The sequence below is a fragment of the Bos mutus genome, chromosome 21 (assembly GCF_027580195.1).
Source record: "Bos mutus isolate GX-2022 chromosome 21, NWIPB_WYAK_1.1, whole genome shotgun sequence".
NCBI classification, from domain to species: Eukaryota; Metazoa; Chordata; class Mammalia; order Artiodactyla; family Bovidae; genus Bos; species Bos mutus.
Window position 1 is genome coordinate 5327150 of NC_091637.1, and position 20397 is coordinate 5347546.

Below are 20397 nucleotides of genomic sequence, written 5' to 3' on the forward strand. Positions count from 1 at the left end.
AGAACTAACACCCAAAAAAGATGTCCTTTTCATTATAGGTGACTGGAATGCAAAAGTAGGAAGTCAAGAAACAGGCAAAGTAACAGGCAAATTTGGCCTTGCAGTATGGAATGAAGCAGGGCAAAGGCTAATAGAGTTTTAACAAGAGAACACACTGGCCATAGCAAGCACCCTCTTCCAACAACACAAGAGAAGACTCTACACATGGACATGACCAGATGGTCAACACCGAAATCAGACTGATTATATTCTTTGCAGTCAAAGATGGAGAAGCTCTATACAGTCAGCTAAAACAAGACCGGGAGCTGACTATGGCTCAGATCATGAACTCCTTACTGCCAAATTCAGACTTAAATTGAAGAAAGTAGGGAAAACCACTAGACCATTCAGGTATGACCTAAATCAAATTCCTTATGATTATACAGTGGAAGTGAGAAATAGATTTAAGGGACTAGATTTGATAGAGTGCCTGATGAACTATGGACGGAGGTTCGTGACATTGTACAGGAAACAGGGATCAAGACCATCCCCATGGAAAAGAAATGCAAAAAAGCAAAATGGCTGTCTGAGGAGGCCTTACAAATAGATGTGAAAAGAAGAGAAGCGAAAAGCAAAGGAGAAAAGGAAAGATATAAGCATCTGAATGCAGAGTTCCAAAGAACAGCAAGAAGAGATAAGAAAACCTTCCTCAGCAATCAATGCAAAGAAATAGAGGAAAACAACAGAATGGGGAAGACTAGAGATCTCTTCAAGAAAATCAGAGATACCAAGGGAACACTTCATGCAAAGATGGGCTCGATAAAGGACAGAAATAGTATGGACCTAACAGAAGCAGAAGATATTAAGAAGAGATGGCAAGAATACACAGAAGAACTATAGAAAAAAGAGCTTCATGACCCAGATAATCACGATGGTGTGATTACTCACCTAGAGCCAGACATCTGGAACGTGAAGTCAAGTGGGCCTTAGAAAGTATCACTACGAACAAAGCTAGTGGAGGTGATGGAATTCCAGTTGAGCTATTTCAAATCCTAAAAGATGATGCTGTGAAAGTGCTGCACTCAATATGCCAGTAAATTTGGAAAACTCAGCAGTGGCCACAGGACTGGAAAAGGTCAGTTTTCATTCCAATCCCAAAGAAAGGCAATGCCAAAGAATGCTCAAACTACCACACAATTGCACTCATCTCACATGCTAGTAAAGTAATGCTCAAAATTCTCCAAGCCAGGCTTCAGCAATGCGTGAACCGTGAACTTCTAGACGTTCAAGCTGGTTTTAGAAAGGGCAGAGGAACCAGAGATCAAATTGCCAACATCCGTTGAATCATCAAGAAAGCAAGAGAGTTCCAGAAAAACATCTATTTCTGCTCTATTGACTATGCCAAAGCCTTTGACTGTGTGGACCACAATAAACTGGAAAATTCTGAAAGAGATGGGAATACCAGACTACCTGACCTACCTCTTGAGAAACCTCTATGCCGGTCAGGAAGCAACAGTTAGAACTGGACATGGAACAACAGACTGGTTCCAAATGGGAAAAGGAGTACGTCAAGGCTGCATACGGTCACACTGCTTATTTAACTTATGTGCAGAGTACATCACGAGAAACACTGGGCTGGAAGAAGCACAAGCTGGAATCAAGACTGTTGGGAGAAATATCAATAACCTCAGATATGCATATGACACCACCCTTATGGCAGAAAGTGAAGAGGAACTCAAAAGCCTCTTGATGAAAGTGAAAGAGGAGAGTGAAAAAGTTGGCTTAAAGCTCAACATTCAGAAAACGAAGATCATGGCATCTGGTCCCATCACTTCATGGGAAACAGATGGGGAAACAGTGCCAGATTTTATTTTTTGGGGCTCCAAAATCACTGCAGATGGTGACTGCAGCCATGAAATTAAAAGACGCTTACTCCTTGGGAGGAAAGTTATGACCAACCTAGATAGCACATTGAAAAGCAGAGACATTACTTTGCCAACAAAGGTCTGTCTAGTCAAGGCTATGGTTTTTCCAGTGGTCATGTATGGATGTGAGAGTTGGACTGTGAAGAAAGCTGAGCACTGAAGAATTGATGCTTTTGAACTGTGGTGTTGGAGAAGACTCTTGAGGGTCCCTTGGAGTGCAAGGAGATCCAACCAGCCCATTCTAAAGGAGATCAGTCCCGGGTGTTCATTGGAAGGACTGATGCTGAGGCTGAAACTCCAATACTTTGGCCACCTCATGCAAAGAGCTGACTCACTGGAAAAGACCCTGATGCTGGGAGAGATTGGGGGCAGGAGGAGAAGGGGACGACAGAGGTTGAGATGGCTGGATGGCATCACCGACTCAAGGCACATGAGTTTAGGTGAACTCCGGGAGTTGGTGATGGACAGGGAGGACTGGTGTGCTGTGATTCATGGGGTCATGAAGAGTTGGACACGACTGAGCGACTGAACTGAACTGAACTGAGAAGTTGAAAATAACAGAGTAAACCTATATGTACTTCCCAGGTGGCACAGTGTTAAAGAATCTGCCGACGATGCAGGAGAAACAAGAGATGTGGGTTTGATCCCTGGGCCAGGAAGATCCCTGGAGGAGGAAATGGCAACCCACTCCAGTATTCTTGCCTGAAGACTTCCATGGACAGAGAGAGGAGCCTGGCAGGCTACAGTCCATGGTGTCACAACGAGTTGGATGTAACTGAGTGACTAAACACACACACAAACCTGTATGTATTACTATGGGATAGGTACAAGACTTCTTTTTGGGGACAAGACTTCTTTTCGGGGTAATGGAAATGTTTCAAAGTTGGTCGTGGTGAAAGATGTCCAACTCTATGAATACATTAAAATCTACTCAATTGTACACTTGAAAAGGGCAAATTGTAAGGTTTGTGAATTCTATCTCAATAAAAGCTGTTAAAAAAATATCTATATACACACATACATACAAACAGAGAGGCAGGGTTGGGGGGAGAAATAGAGCTCAGCAAACTGGACCCAGAGGCCAAATCTAGAACACCACTGGTTTTTATACATAAAGTTCAACCAGCACACAGCTACATTCATACTTTCACACTGTATATGACAGCTTTCATGCCACAAAGGCAGAGTTAAGCAGCTAACAACAGAAAAAGGAGGGCTTGAAAAGCCCAAAATATTTACTATTTGGCCTTTTTCAGAAAAAGTCTGCCAACCTAACATTTAAAAAATTCTTTAGTTACATATAGCTGAGCAAAAAATAACAGTTGCAGAATTATAATACAGTCAGTATATCATTTATATTCTAAAACCACACACAACACAATAAGATGTATTTTCTAGAAGTATGTTAGGAAATGATCTAGAAAAATAAGGACCAAACCAAACTTAGAGCCATGAGTTACTTCTGGGCAGGGGTGGGCAGACACGGTTGGGAGCTGACCAAAGGGGACTTTGGCTTTATTTATAATTTATTTGAAATTGTGTTTTATTTGTTTTAAGGAAACAAGTTCATATATTACCTGAGTAATTGACCTTTCTTTTTTAATTAGTTTTTTAAAGCAAGGCTAACAGACGCAGAAAGTAACACAACTAGGTAGAATTTAAAAATCTGAGATCGGTTCCTTCATTTTACTAAGCAGTACCAGAATTTTAACTATTCTGATTCTACACCCACTTCTTAGTGTTTCCAGACCTTTCTTCTGGCATTCCTCATACAGTACTCCTTCACGGCCTTCTGTGCTGAGGTTTTCAAGTTTGAAGGTGAAATGAGGCATGAGCAAGGGCCACAGGGAGGGGCAGAGGACAGCCACAAAAGAGGCCCAGGCCAGCGAACGGTGGGGTCCTGTGAACGGCCAACTATTTGGGGGACATAATTCTTGTTTCAGAGCCACTAAGACATGTGATGATTCCTAGTCTCAGTTTAGCAGTGCCCTGCAGATAGTCCACGCTCACAGCCTTCATATTCTTATCTTCACATAATTCACAAGATCCTAATGACAGCTGTGCGACTTCTAACATTTTCCGTACTTCAAAATCGTTTCCAAGTTTGACTAGTCAAAGTACAACACAGAAATGGAACTAAATGATTGTTAGGCAATCCAGGCCCTAGAGTAGTACACAATAAATCCTGAGTTCCAACTGAGCTGCTTTACATCATAATTTATGAAAATAATATGAGTACAAAAAAATACATTTGTTCATCTTGTACACTTGTACAAGTGTAAATCTAGGAAAATAAACTAAGTGGAAATCTAATGGGCAAAAAAGTGAGTTTAAGACAATTATTACTAATTATGGGAATGGACAGTTTTTCAAAGCAAAAACATAAAATGGTAAATGTAGCTTCCAACTGCATATAAAATTAGACCTCAGGTAATCTTGTAGGATACCTAGAAACTATGTACAATTCTAGAAAGGGCAAGAGCTAAAACAGTAATAAAAGCATCCAAAAATGCTTTTAGAAGAGGTAAATTCAAAAGATAGGGTATCATGAAGGCCATGGTATTTATAGGGGCCTATGGTATCTGCTTGAGCAATTCTCAACAGGGGGAACTTGAGCAATTCTTAGTTGTTGGGACCACAGCCACTTCTGCTTCTGAAACAAAGCAAGTGGACAACCTGAAGAAGGGTTGCTTTTAGTTGAAATAATCTGGGGAAATCTGGCTATATAGAAACTAGAGTTATAAGGGGGAAAAAAAGCACATTCAACAAACCAATTTTTTAGACAATCTGGTTTTAAACAAAACTCAGCATAATATCTTTACAAAGGAGAGAAGAAGAAGTCGAGTATTAGAAAAAAGAAGCATTAGAAATTATATGCACATGCACACATTACTTTAAACAGAATTTCATTTGTTTCTTCTTGGGGAAAAAAGGTTTACTCCCAGTAAACTCACCTCCATGCTCTAGAAATACTCGAACACATCTTTCCTTTCCTCTTGCTGCTGAGAAATGAAGCAGGGTCCAGCCATTAGCATCCCGGCCATTTGGAGAGTAGCCTTGCTCTAACATCTTCCGCACTGTGTGAACATCCCCAGCAGCCACTGCAGCTTGAATCTGCAACTCTTCCTGGAGTTCAGGGTTCCTTCGACAATGGTGGTGTAACATCCTAGCTGAGTCCACTTTTTTTTTTTTACAAAGGATTCATTAGGTCACAGGGATCAGCCTTGAAGGGTAGGCACAATACATAAAATTTAGAATACCTGACACCTGACAGTGTGTTCATTAAATACCCCAGAATTTTTCATTGCTAACTCATGTAAGCCTCAGTGATGACAATTCATACCATAACAAATTAACATGTATCTGTTTTGACCAGAACTTTCAGTAATTTCCCTAAGATTATAAAAGATTTCAAAAAGAAAGCAAGGCATAGTCCTAAAATGCTGAAACAGGAAATTTCCTCTTACAGCCTTTTGTAAACTCAGAGCAAATATCAGTGAATACAACATAAAAGGGAAGGTGATGCTGGGCAGCTGAAGATGGATACAACAGAGGAAGCAAATGAGCACTTGTTTTAGGATTTCACATTTACCTAAAGCACATGGAAAATTTAATTTATAAACTATTCAAGAAATCTATCACACATCAATAAGTAAACACTGAGTATCAAATGGCAATTCATAGACTAGGAAGACTAAAGACCTTCAACTATGAGAAGCAGTTTAACATTTAAAAGGCGAAGACCTTTAGGCTGGTCTCCCAAAAATATTTCAGTAATATTTTACTTTTAGCCCCAGAAAGAGTGGAAAGCTGGAGGGAGGGGAAGGGGAAGTAGGTGGGGTTAAGCAAATTAGAGGGAAAAAAATGTGCAGATTATATTTACATTCCTTTCATTTCTGTTTCTCTATCTATCCTTTCCACTTTGGGAAACAAGATTTACTACTCCTTGCCATATTTCTTTGGCACTTCTCTAATTTCCATTTTCCAGAAGTTTTATTCTACAAATATTCAAAGTAGCAATGTCATAAAAAATGTTTTAAAAGAAGTCTAAACAATCTGCTGATTAACCACATGAAAAAAGTAAAAAGCAGTATATTGAATTTCTACACTTTCTAATAGGTCAAAAGAGGTGCGTACTCAAACTCAATACAAAATGAGCTTTCCTTCATGCAAATAGGAAAAGTTCAAATTGAATTGATGAAAAGTTATATCCTACATGTGTGCATACAAAAACTTTTTTTAGTGTATTTCTAAGTTTTTAAATATACACAGAAACTTAAACTAACATAATTCTAAGAAGCCATTCCACCTGGGCTAACTTTAAGGACTAGATTAGACTCACCTCCTAATGAGTAGCTTCCATTTCTAAAAGAAAAAAAAAATTATGTGAAAGTCCCTTAAAGACATTCTGGTCTCATATGTAGGTTAGACATCTCGGGACAATCTTGTTACCAATAATAATTTACCTTGAAAGACTTATCCCTGTAGATGGTACAAAGGTCAATTTAAGGTAACTTAAGTCATAACTTTGGTCATGTTATCACCGCTCAATGGTATAATCAAATATCCTCCCTTGTTTATACACAGAAAATGGTTATTATTGATACAAACTCCTAAGTATCGTTACAAAGTAATGTAATTTAAAAAATATCAAACCACTGCTACAAAGAACTGTTTCCTCAAGAAAAACTGGAAAATGAGAAACTTTCTGACAATTTGTTTTCTTAAGAAACATGATTTCCCCTTATCTTTCCACTTAATTATTTTTTCAACTGACATTAAAATTAAGTCTCTTGCCTTAGAAATTTTAAAACCAAGAATCCTTCTGGACTAGGTTTTTGCTTATTTTTAGCATTGTAAGGGAAGGTAAAGACCAGTAGAAGAAATTCACAGAAACTACCACCATATACTCAAAACAGTCTCCTTTAACAGATTTTTTTTTTTTAAAACTGGGATGATTACCTTGGCACTTAAGGCAATCTATACAAGGAAAAAGATTTAAACAATATCAAAACAAACCCAGATTTTCTTTCAGCAAGTGTTGTGTTTAGTATACATTAGATAATCTGAATGAGAAATAAAACTAAATGGATTTTCCCCTAGAACAGCACAGACAACCTATGTCACTCAGTCACTTACCTTATGAAAGAATGCCCCTTTTCCTGATATGTGGATTGCCTAATAATCATTGTGCACATACAGCATTGTTGAGTGGGGGCTTAGAGTGTCTCCAGATTCTGGTGTTAATGAACTCTTTCTGAACCTGAAAACAAATGAAATAATAATCATGGAAAATTTTCTAAAAATAATAAAGAACCATAGCTACCTAAATAGTCTACCTTTTGACGAGCTAGCATTTCAGCACATTACAACAACTTACAGAGCAAGGAATGAACTCAAATCAATTCTTAGAAGAAATTATCTCAACATCTACACTAATCTCCAACGTGGTATAGGATATGATTTATCGGGCGGAATTTTTTTTTTTCTAAAAAGGTAGTTTGTTTGTTTTTTTAATAAAGAAAATAATAAATCTCATACTTGGAATTTGGATGCAAACACAAATTTTTTGGGGGGTCTATTCAGAATATATTTTCAGAACTGAATTACTTTTTAAGTGACATCATTAGTTTCTTGCTCTTTCTAAACAATGAAAATACATGTACACTCAATACAGTAGGTAGCCAGGGTCAAAATGGGATCTATGACAACTAAAAGGAGGTTGTCTTTAAATGCTTTTTTTCTGTATATGCAAAAGACATCATGTTACTGAAACTGTTATGCCATTATGCATACACCAAACTAGGCAAAAGATTAACAACAGTCTTGCTGGCTTCTCCATATGAATCCTGAAAAAATTCTCTACAACTAAAAGAAAAGGGATCTTTCTACACATCCATTAAATCCTAGATCTATGAATTCCATTAGGGTTAAGAACACATGCAAAGTGACTTCCACACATTACACTAGAAACCGTCCAGGAATTACTCATTGGGAGAACTGCCATCCCATTCTAGTGGGGTGGGTGAGCCAAGCCCTCTGTCACTTAAACAAGGAAAGTTCACACTGCCCAGCACCTGGATGAGCTATGGGGAAAAGTGGCCGTCACAGGTGGTGGCGGCTGCAGACCAGAATTTTCAACCAACCCAAATTAGTGCAGACTACTTTGACCCTTATCTCTTTTCACAATCTATTTTTCCTTGTCAAATTTCTTCAAGGAAGCCAAAGACTCTGCAAACATGCACTTGGAAATAAATAATATTTGGCTTAAAACTGCCTAACACTTTTAAATAAACAAACTAGGCATGTTCAGGACTCCTACACAGCAAGCTATAAAAACTGCAAAGCCCAGGAGATAGTGAAGGACAGGGAAGCCTGGCATGTTGTAGTCCAGGGGGTCGCAAAGAGTCGGACACAACTTAGAGATTGAACAACAACTTGTATGGATGTGAGAGTTGGACCATAAAGAAGGCTGAGCACCGAAGAACTGATGCTTTCGAACTGTGGTGCTAGAGAAGGCTCTTGAGAGTCCCTTGGATTGCAAGGAAATCAAACCAGTCAATCCTAAAAGAAATCAACTCTGAATATTCATTGGAAGGACTGATGCTGAAGTTCTAATACTTTGGCCACCTGATGCAAAGAGCCAACTTACTGCAAAAGACCCTAATGCTGGGAAAGATGGAAGGTAAAAGGAGAAGAGGGTGGCAGAGGATGAGACGGTTAGACAGCATCACCGACTCAATGGCCATGAATCTGAGCATACTCTGGGAGACGGCGGAGGACAGAGGAGCCTGGCGTGCTGCAGTCCATGGGGTCACAAATAGACACAATTTAGCAACACAACAGGAGAAGGTGATGGCACCCCACTCCAGTCCTCTTGCCTGGAGAATCCCACGGATGGAGGAGCCTGGTAGGCTGCAGTCCATGGGGTTGCTGAGGGTCGGACATGACTGAGAGACTTTCCTTTTACTTTTCACTTTCATGCACTGGAGAAGGAAATGGCAGCCCACTCCAGTGTTCTTGCCTGGAGAATTCCAGGGACGGGGGAGCCTGGTGGGCTACTGTCTATGGGGTCGCACAGAGTCGGACACGACTGAAGCGACTTAGCAGCAGCAGCAACAGAACAACAATCCTTACAGAAATGGTTGATGCTGGAACTGGGCAGGAAATACAGAAGATGAGCCTAGAGCATCTTACAGTGCCAAAAGAGAAGGAAGTACTCCAAGAAAAACGCAAAGATGTCAAGGAGATACAGGAGCCAACTAGAAGAGCTCTCAATAGCCATGGTGGAACAAATCAAACAAGATAATCAAAGTACTATTAGATACTAACCCAAACTACACCTAAGTATCAGTAAGTCTGTATTGATAATGAACAACTGACTGACTTTAAAAGGGAGAGAAGAAATAAATCTCCTGTTCAAAATTCCGAATAATGTGTGTAGATTCACCCCCTCCCTTCACCCTTAAGGAGGTGGAACACAACTCCCCTTTCTCCTTAAGTGTGACTTCCTTTCAAAGAGGATGAACCTCTTTTCAAAGAGGATGAACTTTTCAGTGGGAAACCTGAAAGACAGTGCCTCAGCTAGATAATTACGGCCAATATCAAGAGCACCATCAAAATCATGTTGTTAGCATGATATGATGAGAATGGCGATTTACCTGTGCTCTTTCTCCCCAAAACCCACAGCCGCAGTCTAATCATGAGGAAAATACCAGACTAATTCCAACTGAGGGGCTATCTACAAAATATCTGAAACTCTTCAAAATGTCAAGATCATCAAACACAAGGAAACAAAGAAATCTGAGAAACTGTCACAGTCAAGAGGAACCTAAAGAGACAGGACAACTAAAATGGAATGTGGTATCCTGGATGGGATCCTAGAACAGAGAACAGTTATTAGGTAAAAGCTAAAGAAATCAGAACAGAGTATGGATTTTAGTTAATAAAACTATTCAATACTGTTTCAATAATTGTGAGAAATGTGTCTATTAATGTAAGACGTTAGGGGAAGGTGAGTGTGTAATACATGGGAATTCTGTATCAACATTTTTCTGCACATCTATAAAACTGTACTAAAATAAAAAATGCAAACTAATGTCTTCAATGATGAGCCTGCAGCATTTCCACACAGAATATGTCATTATTCTCCATGTGATCCACACCTCCATTTCAAGAACGAACACCACCGGATGCCTTACTTCTAAGTATTTCCTCGGTAACCCCTGTCCTCCTAAGAAAAGTGAAGATGACTTTTCACAGTCTTGAGTCTTTAAGAGTCCTTGTTTTTGTCATCATTGCCTTCCATACATCCATCACCACTTCCACGAAGGCAGCAGAAATGGTGGGGGATGGCAAGTGAGGTGGAGGTTGAAGAGAATATTAAATGGCATTAATTTATTAATAATATCAAGAAAGGTTTTGTGTTAAAGGTCAAAGTGACTCAATTATTCCTCTCTATATGCAAGATGCACAAACAGCTCGTGATAATCCCACACCATCTACTCCAATCAGACAAACGAAAGTCTACTGAGTACCCTATAGTGCCTGGCATACTATGAGTCTTTGGCCACTGGTATTATCCCTGGAGAGAACTTACAGAGTTTTCGCATACTTCAAATGAATCAAATACTTGTAGAATGGTTAGGATCATTTTTCTTTATTCTGACCATACCAAGCTCTAGAAATAAAAAACACAGGTTTAAAGCAAAAAAAGCACTTTGTGCTTCAGTCTTTATGTGAAAACACACACACACACACATACCATGCACACACGACTCCTGTCCTCTTAAATTATGAAGGCCAAAGACTTATTACCAAAATATCCTAATAGTCCAAAGCATCAAGCAACTTAATTTCATCGTGGTGTAATTTTATGAAAGTTTGCATTTAATAGAGTATAACCATCCATGTATGTGTAAATAAAGGGAAAAAGGCTACTGAACTTAGAAAGTTAACGTAATATTCAGTGGTAAAGTTACCATTAAAAACTACAGAGGAAGTCCAGAGATAAGACAGAAAAAAATCTATTTCCCCTCAAAAAGTCCAAGTCTGAAAATCTGATAGCTCATGGAGTCACATATAAAAGAAAATGGTGAAGGAGTCAATTTTCTAAGTAAACATATGTACAATGCAAGTTGACTCAGAATGACTAAAACTCTGAGGATGCAATCTTTAGAAATTCCATTCTAGGTTTCAGTCAGAAAAGGAAAAAAAAACACACTAACAAGGAAGACTTCAGAATTATGTATCAAAATGAACTGCTTCCCAATGTATATCACTTTTATAAAAGATTTTACTGCCCAATGTTAATAGTGTTTAAATTTTACAAATTCATCTTTTCTACTTTACACTTTTCTTAAAAAAGAAAACAATCTAGGCCTCCGAGCTTTCACAATGTTGACCATATTAGAAACTACAAATTTAGGAATTACATGCCATCTAATTTCCATACAGATATCAAGTGAACCTCATTAAGTTAAAACCAAAGCTTCTTGCTTCATATAATTAAAAGAAATCTATATTCATAGAATAAAGAATAAAATAGCTATAAAGCAAAATATATTTAAGATCTGTCTAAAATTATGTAACTTGCACCAAATTTGCCCACATGTCCCCAATTTCCTTTGGCATAAATGATTAGTCATTAATAGCTTTTGCATATTACTTTCACTGAAAGGCCACACATTTTTTGATTAAGGGACACAAATTAGAACTGTGCTTTCAGATTTCACACGAACTGGAAACAAGGTAACAGCTTGCTACTCAAAAAAAGAAATAAGCATTTCTTTGCAGAATAAACAGAGATACAGGCTGTAAGGAAATAAAATCAGTAACTCCAAGGATACTAGATCTAAGGGGAAAAAAAAAAAAACCAAAAAACATGAATAGCTCACAAATCCCAAGAGGGAAGATAGATGCAGAAACACTACAATGCCCAAAGCATGTAACATGGCTGAGATGGATGTTGATGAGGTCGACTCATATAACCAAGAGCCTGGAACCCAAAATGAAGTAGAAGTGTTATTTTAGTATCACTCGGCTGAGTACCACAGTGTTTCTGTTCTAAAACAAGTGAGGGTATTCATATTTCCTCCAAATTACTGGGCCTCCATATAACAAATATTTATTATCATGTACAACTTTTCTACAAGCTTCCTAAGTTCTGACAGAAAGACCAACAATTTTCATGCAATGTGGACAAGGCAACAGAGGAAATTTTGTAGTTCACTTACTTCAACTCAATTTAAAGTGTAAATCACAAGTATTATAAATGATGAAATCTTGTCAACCTTACCTTTTTAACCTATGTCTGGCCTTACCATCTTAGCAGCCTCATATCAGTACCTAAGTTTATGAGAAAGGAGATAAGTCTTCTACGTAGGGCATACTTTCTGTTGAAGATGAAGTGAAAAGGCTGAAAGTCAGGTATTAGATATGCTTACAGAAATGACCTGATTTTACAGACTTTTTAGGAATCATATGTACTTCTATATTATCAAAGTTAAATGTGAACAAAATAAAGCGGTATTTGTATGTGTCATAATATAATTGTGAATGGCATCACTTTAGGTATGAAGACAGTCAGTACTGGCCACAGCATACTCAAAATGCATCACTTCAATTAAAATCAGTGATTCTCCCTATGGGGTCATAAATCTTACTTGGTTACCAAAAAAGCTGGGTGTTTATCTTTTTTCTTTTCAAAACCATGTGACTGACAATAGAATTAACACAAAGTTAACTACCAGACTGAAGAATATAAATCAGTCAACAGACTTTTTTGGTAATACAGTATTCACACTAAATGTTTGGCATAATCTAGACCAAATACTCTCAATCATGCTAACATTAGGAACAGATGTTGACAATTTATATATACTCCATAATCTTAGAAAAACCACTAAAAGCTGAGAGGATCAATGAAATAGTTAAGAAATTAGAAAGAACAGAGAGGAAAGTAGTGTTCTCTCTTTACCTTACATACTTGACTCAGCACAGGTGATAAAACCCCTCAGAAATGAAAACATGCTAGAGTTCAATCTAAAGCAGAAAAATATTTAACTGAGAAGGCCTGAATAGAAAGTACATGTAATTCATCTTTACCCTAAAAACATGCTTCAAGTATTTTAGCAATTTTTTAAAAGGTCTAAAGTAATCATTAGGCATTTCTCTGGCGATTCACATATTTAAATAATGAAAATTGCCTTCTACCTAGCTTTTACTGAAATGCAGTGAACCCTACATGTACAGAGGGAACTTCCCAGGTTCCCAGTTGGTGAAGAATCTGCTTGCCAATACGGGACACACAAGAAATGTGGGCTTGATCCCTGGGTGGGGAAGATCCCCTTGAGGAGGAAATGGCAATCCACTCCAGTATTCTTGCCTGGAAAATTTCATGGACAGAGGAGCCTGGTGGGCTGCAGTCAATCATGTGACAATGAGCCGGACATGGCTGACCATACATGCACTCTACGTGTACATACAAAAGGTGCCCTAAATGTTCACTGTGGAATAGTCATTAGTCAATACTGATTCTAAACCCCATTCAGTAGCATACGTTCTCATTTTGGTATCCAGTTCCAGGTCTCAAGAATACGCAAACCCTCAAAGCCCTTTAAAAGTATCTTTAGCTGCACCTTGACAATTAGAAGAATCAGGTGAGAGATTCATTTCTTTATCCGGAAGACAGAAAGTCCAGAGGAAGAGAACAAGTCAAAGATTTCCTAACAACTTTTGCTATTATAAGCACTTCCTTGCATGTAAAATTCCCTAAAAAATCTGTGATATTAAAATAACTCTGAGATTAACAAGAGACTTTATACTCCTGTTATTGGATGTTAGAGAAGTTATTACTTGGCTCATTTCTGAATTAACTCTTACATGATTTCCCTATTTATATCCCCTCTTTAGGACTTACATGAATGCCCTAAACTTACCTTTAGTGCATTTTAAAAGGTGGCAACAAAATACAGATGCTTAAATTTCAATCTAACAAATTCTCTACAAGGGTTTCAAAATGAGAAATCTTATGAAAAGTGCCAAAATAAAACCCTACGTTCTAAACACACCAAAATATTCTTTTGCTTTTAAATTCTTGAGCGTCAAATGATTAACAAAATATTGCATAAAGTTTTATAAGTACTAGAAAATCTGAGATATAACAAATATGATTTATCTTTTTATAAGAGTTTCATAGCCTTTACACATCTGTCACACAGAAACACACAAAAGCCCAGAGTTAATTATACATAAGTGCTTCAGGAGAGTATTGCTTTCATATCATTCACATTATTAAGGTACACAGATTCACTTTTTGCTATAGGAAAAAAAATCACATTATTTTCTGAAACTCACAAATTTCAAGCTATTACTGAACCTTCCTTCACGAACTCTTGTGAGGTAACTCAAAAGATATTCTGATGGAGGTAGAGGAATGATAGCAAAGAAGAGGGGAAAACAGAAAATTGTGGTTTAATTAAAAAGCAGAGTCATCCAGAATTAACAAGCAACTAATAAGGAATTGGGGAATTCCTATGAGAATAAGAGGGGCTGGGGGAGCTACAAAAAGGTCTCAAAGTCTCCGAGCAGGGTAAATGGTGGAGTGTACCAAAAGACAAATGCAACACATGGAAACACACTGTTCAGAGGGAAAGGCGGAAAATAAGGTCCTGGGAAAGAGAAGTTATTAAAATGTTAAAGACTGGGGCACGGGCAGCGTTTTTGTTTTTGCTGGAAAGCTAGAAGCCAGGAAAGGGGTGCATTGCCAGGTAACTATCCAGAAAAGAAAGCACCGATTAATGAGGTAGGGGCCAGGAATAAACAATGGGGGAGGGGAGGGCTGGCTCGTTACCTTGACGGTGGAAGCTGGTCAGAGCTCCGCGGCTGCTCGGGCGGGTGGGTAGACCCTCTCCTGCCGTCGCTCGCCCCCCAGCCAGCTCACACCTGAAAATCAGAGACCCGTGAGCGGGGCAGAGCCCTGGGGCCGGGGCGGAGGGGGCCCCGGGGCAGAGAGCGGGGCGGGCCGGCAGGAAGCGGCAGGCTTCCCCTCCGTCCCGGACCGGCCCCTTCCCCTCAGCGGGGGTAACCGACTTTTACCTGTCTCCTCAGCTGCTGCCTCCCTTCCTTCTTCCAGCCGCCTCCACACTCACCAACTTCTCCATTGAGGAAACAGCCCGGGCAGGGCCGGACCCGGCTGTCCCTGCTCCTCCGCGGCGCCTCCCGGCCCCAGCCTGCCAGCATCCAGATGGCCCGGCCGGGCGGAGGCGGCGGCGGTGGCCGCCGAGCGTCCTGGGGCAGGGGTGCAGGGAGGAAGTCCCGGCGCGGGCGGGGGGCAGCCCCGGTCCGAGCGCTCGGGGCAGGGGGCTGCCGCGCTCCTGGCCGGGGGCGCCCGGCCACTGAGGGGCCCGGGAGGGCTCGGGGCGGCGAGGGCCTGGCTCTCACGGAGCCCGGAGTGCCGGCCGCCGGGGCGCCAGGCAGGGGGCTTTCGGGATGCACTTTGCACCGGGCCACCCCCGCCCCCTCCCTCCAGCACTTTGGGGTCACTGGGATGGGACCAAACCCTCAGCAGCCAATCAGCGGCCGCACTGGAGCCGGAGCCCGGAGCCGTAAACCAGGTCTGAGGTGGGTGGGGGGGTAGGGGGTGAGGGGGACTTGGTTGGTTGGTTGCTTCCTTCTCTCCTCCTTACCCCAGCGGCCCCCACCCCTTGCCTGCCGTAAAGCGGCCTGCGTATTCGCGACAGTTAGAGGAGGCGTGCCGAGCGAGGCTAGGAGTCGCCTCTGATTGGCCACATTCACTCCCCCCCTACCCCCGCACCTCGCGGCTCCCGACGCTCCGCCCCTGGCGGAGGGACTCCACGCGGTTGCTAAGAAACACTATATGCCGAACAGGACCTCTGCGCAAGCGGGTGGAGGCAGCGCCCTGTACGTTCTGTGAACTACGGTGGCCCGGAAGGGGCCGGCGCTTGCTCGAACGGCAATGCGGAGGCGGCGTGGCTTGAGGCAGGTCTCCAGCAGGTAACTGGAAGAGGTCGCTACCCTCGGCGACGGGGGAAGCGGCTGTGCGGCCGATGAGAGGCTGTTTCGAGGCTTAGGACTGAGGAGGTGTCAGTCTCCAGGAAGCGAGGAGAGGCGCTCCTCGTCCCGCCGCCCTCGGTGCTTTTCAGTCGCGAGCGCCGGCTCCTAGGTTGCGCTCCAGGGCCTGAGGCGCCGTTAGCTCCCGGCTGGGCGCGCCTCGCCTCACTCAGAAGAGGACACTGTGCCTTGGCGGTGACGCTTCAAGGGCTTTCCTGCGAGGACAGCGGCCCTTGAGAATTCTGCGAATGAAAGGGAAAAGAGTGGAAAATGTGGGAGATGGCCGTGTTTATTAAGTGCGTTTTTTCACTTACCAGGTATTTACTTTAAGCTGGTCAGTGTCCTAGCCGTCAGGGAGACAAAAGCGAACAAGATATATGTAATCCTTTGCCCTCGTGGAGCTTTACGCTTTAGCAAAGAGACTGACAGATACGAAATTATTTACTAGATAGCGATGGGGTCGAGCTTGGCTTGGACGTGATGGCTCTTTTAGCTAGTAAGGGTCTCTGAGGAAGTGATATTTGACTCGCCATCTGAGTGAGGAACACAGCCATGCTAAGATCAAGGGGCGGGGGGGGGGAGGCGAGGGGCCGGGGCGGGGGGGAATTTTGCAGGCAGAGACATCAAAGTCCAAAGTCTCCGACTGGAATAATCTTTGCCGTTGCTAGGAACTGCAAGAAAGAAGGCCAGCTAGTCAAGCAGGGAAACTGATTGATAATGAAGTTGGTTGTGGGAGTGGAGGGTGTACGACAGGCTGCAGATCTTGCAGGACCCTGTAGCAGGTGGTCGGGAAGATCTATTTATGTTTTGAAAAGATCACTGGCTGCTCAGTGGAGAAGGCTGTAGCTGAGAGTGAGGTTACTGCAGATGTGAAAGACTGTTGTGGTAGTCCAGGCAAGAGTTGACATTATCTTAAACTTAGTCACCCAGTACAGCAGACGTTTGGCTACCACCAGTGTCCTCAAGAAACGCCTATCTAATTGTATAAAGAAAGTATGTATTTCAACATATCAACTACTTTTATGTAATAAAATAAGATGTTTTGTGGCAGATGGGGGTCACTGCAAACATTTCAAATTGATATCCTGCTATTTTATTGTACATTATCATGCATTTATCAAGAATATTCATTTTTCTGCCTTCTACATGAGCTGTTTATTGGCTTAGGTAGGCAAACTGGGCTCAGGCCTACCCAAGGAAGCTCATAATCAAGTGTGGGGAAACCAAATTAGAAAATTATTGCAGACAATTCAGTGAGACAAATACTATATATAGCCTGAGGGAGCACTTGGCCAAGGCCCTTAATCCTGACTTGGATATGTGGTAGGCTCCCCAAGACTGGAGGTTTCCTCCTTGAAGGTTGAGAGTGGGAGGGGAAAGGCTGAGTATGATTTTAGGGAGAATGGGCCAAGAAAAGTAGTCCTTAAAGTGCACAGAGTTTCTGAGGCCCTCAGAGAAAACCTGGAGCTAAATTTGTGGGGCACAGACCTAACAAGACCCCAACAGTCAGATCTTGAAGGGCATGCTAAGCCATGTTAAGGAATTTGTACTTTATCTGAATCAAAGTGGAGATGTTTTTCAGAAGGAAGTGCGTGTCAGGAAACAACTACTTAGCAAGGACTATGTTGTGGTTGTCCAGGGTAGGAGTGGTGTACTGTAACAGTGGCCATAAGGGTGGAAAGAAGTGAGGTGAGAGAGGGTCTGGAAAGATAGCCAGGTTTCTTGCTTGGGTGACTAGGCGATACAGGTGCCATATACTGAGATGGCAACTTTGAGAGACCATAGAGTGAGTTGAGTTTGTGCTGAAGGTGCTGTGGAAATTCCAAGTGGAGTTCTCCACTGGCATTTAGATATTTGAGAGTGGACCCTAGAAGAGAGCTAAACCTAACTGTGGATTCTGGAGTTGTTAGTGTGGAGATGTTAATTCAAGATATTGAGAGACTGTGAAACATTAAGGAGACTACAATCAGCTCTCTGTTGTATTCATGGGTTCTGCTTCTGTAGTTTCAGCCAACCTCCAGTCAAAAATATTTGTAAAAAGAAAAAAGTTCCAGGAAGTTACAAAGAGCAAAACTTGAACTTGCCACCAGCTTAGCAACTATTTACATAGCATTTATGTTGTATAATATATTCTAAGTAAGCCAGAGGTGATTTAAAGTATAGGAGAGGATGTGCATTGTTGTTACTGTTGTTCTTCAGTCGCTAAGTTGTGTCCGACTCTTTGAGACCCCATGGACTGCAACGCACCAGGCTTCCATGTCTTTCACTATTTCCCAGAGTTTGCTCAAATACATGTCCATTGGGTCAGTGATGCTATCTAACCATCTCATCCTCTGCCTCCCTCTTCTTTTGCCTTCCATCTTTCCCATCATCAGGATCCTTTCAAATGAGTCAGCTCTTTGCATCAAGCAGCCAAAGTCTTGAAGCTTTAGCTTCAGTATCAGTCCTTCCAATGAATATTCAGGATTGATTTCCTTTAGGATTAACTGGTTTGATTTCCTTGTAGTCCAAGGGACTCTGAAGAGTCTTCTCCAGCACCACAGTTCAAAAGCATCAATTCTTCGAAGCTCAGCCTTTATGGTCCAATTCTCACATCCATACATGACTACTGGAAAAACCATAGCTTTGACTAGATGGACCTTTGTTGGCAAAGTGAAGTCTCTGCATTTTAATACTCTGTCTAGGTTTGTCATAGCTTTTCTTCCATGGAGCAAGTGTCTTTTACATTCATGCCTGCAGTTACCATCTGCAGTGATTTTGGATCCCAAGAAAATAAAATTTGTCACTGCTTCCACTTTTTCCCTTTCTGTGTGCCATGAAGTGATGGGACCGGATGCCATGATCTTAGTTTTTTTCAGTGTTGAGTTTTAAGCCAGCTTTTTCACTCTCCTCTTTCACCCTCATCAAGAGACTCCTTAATTCCTCTTCTCTTTCTGCCATTAGAGTGGTGTCATCTGCATATTCGAGGTTGTTGACATTTCCCTTGGCAATCTTGATTGCAGCCTATGCTTCATCCATCCTGGCATTTTGAATGATGTGCTCTGCATATAAGTTAAATAAGCAGAGTGACAATATACAGCCTTGACATACTCCTTTCCCCAATATTGAACCAGATTGTTGTTCCATGTCCAGTTCTAACTGTTGCTTCTTGACCTGCATACAAGTTTCTCAGGAGACAGGTAAGATGGTCTGGTATTGGCATCCCTTTAAGAATTTTCCACAGTCAAAGGCTTTTGAGTAGTCAGTGAAGCAGAAGTAGGTGTTTTTCTGAAATTCCCTTGTTTTCTCTCTGATCCAACAAATGTTGGATGTGCCTGGATTATATGCAAATAAGGGACTTAAGCATCTACCGATTTTGGTACCTGTGAGGGGTCCTAGAACCAGTTTCTACCCAGAAATGACTGTAGCAGGAGAAGAACTGAGCAAGGATGTCTGAGAGGGAATCTCCAGAGAGGGAGAAGGGGCTCCAAGAGAGACTGACTTGTCAGGAATTTGTGTGTGTATGGTGGTGGTGTTCAGTTGCTAAGTCGTGTCCAACTCTTTGCAACCACGTGAATGCAGCATGCCAGGCTTCCCTGTGTTCAGAAAAAGGCAAATTTATTTATTTATTTATTGTTTTAGCGGCACCAAACGCCACGTGGGATCTTAGTTCCCAGACCAGCAATCAAACTTATGCCCCCTTCTGTGGGAACTCACACTCTTAACCCCTGGCCCACCAGAGAAATCCCAAAGCAAAATATTTTTTAGTGAAGGGACTACACAATTATTATCTATGTGAACATGTGACTATTTTTCCTTTAAAGAATATACCCCTTTGGCCAGCAGTTCTGATGATGTTGTAGTCAGAAACTCCCTTTAGGAAAAAGCCTTAAAGACTTGGCAGGGGTAGGAGAGTGAAAAGATGTATTATAAATTGAGAACCATCATGCATGATAGAGAAGGCACTGAAATAGGGTGGATCAGTGTTAATAGTCACATTGGTAGCCCTAAAGACTTCTTTCTCTTGTTCTGTGTAAGGCTTTTTAGAAAATACAAATTCTTAGAAGAACATTCTTACTAAACATTTGCTTAAATTAGAAAAAAATAGAAGTTTTATACTATTAAGAGCCAGGCTGAAAATTATACAGGATAAGTTTTTAAAAACTTCTGTTTTTTTTAAACCAAACCCACCCAGGAAGTGTAGTATCTAACTGTATATTCAAAGGAATATGTGCAGGACTGCAGGCAGTTTCCAAAGGAATTTCAACAGGAGTGTGGAACAATGGTACTTTACTTGGAATTACTCTTCCTAAAAAAACTACTGTGAAGGCTACTACATATTTTTGTATGTATAATTTCCAATTAAAAAAAATTTAATTTCTCTTTATCCTTAAAATACGTAACTGAATTTTAACTAGAAACCAGTTATATTCAGACATAT

At 41.1% G+C, this 20397-nt stretch overlaps 2 protein-coding genes across 8 annotated transcripts in view; one reads left to right on the top strand and one right to left on the bottom strand.

The window, feature by feature from the left end:
* ASB7 (ankyrin repeat and SOCS box containing 7) overlaps nucleotides 1-15532 on the bottom strand; it is a 57496-nt gene extending 41964 nt beyond the window's left edge. The window contains exons 1-5 of one of the 4 annotated variants that reach the window (XM_070358819.1): nucleotides 15056-15526; nucleotides 14758-14849; nucleotides 7044-7167; nucleotides 6247-6269; nucleotides 4859-5127 (exon numbers count right to left, since the gene is read on the bottom strand). In XM_070358819.1, coding sequence (XP_070214920.1) covers nucleotides 4859-5069 — 211 coding nt within the window. In that variant the 5' untranslated portion in view covers nucleotides 5070-5127; nucleotides 6247-6269; nucleotides 7044-7167; nucleotides 14758-14849; nucleotides 15056-15526. Of the gene's footprint in view, nucleotides 1-4858; nucleotides 5128-6246; nucleotides 6270-7043; nucleotides 7168-14757; nucleotides 14850-15002 lie in introns of all 4 variants that reach the window. The other 3 variants (XM_070358818.1, XM_070358820.1, XM_005888960.2) reach the window with 3 other exon arrangements.
* Nucleotides 15533-15785: 253 nt separating this feature from the next.
* Nucleotides 15786-20397, top strand: part of LINS1 (lines homolog 1) — a 35477-nt gene continuing 30865 nt past the window's right edge. Inside the window, exon 1 of one of the 4 annotated variants that reach the window (XM_070358140.1) lies at nucleotides 15786-15920. The gene's annotated coding sequence lies outside the window, so the exon portion shown is untranslated. Of the gene's footprint in view, nucleotides 16295-20397 lie in introns of all 4 variants that reach the window. The other 3 variants (XM_070358141.1, XM_005888959.2, XM_070358139.1) reach the window with 3 other exon arrangements.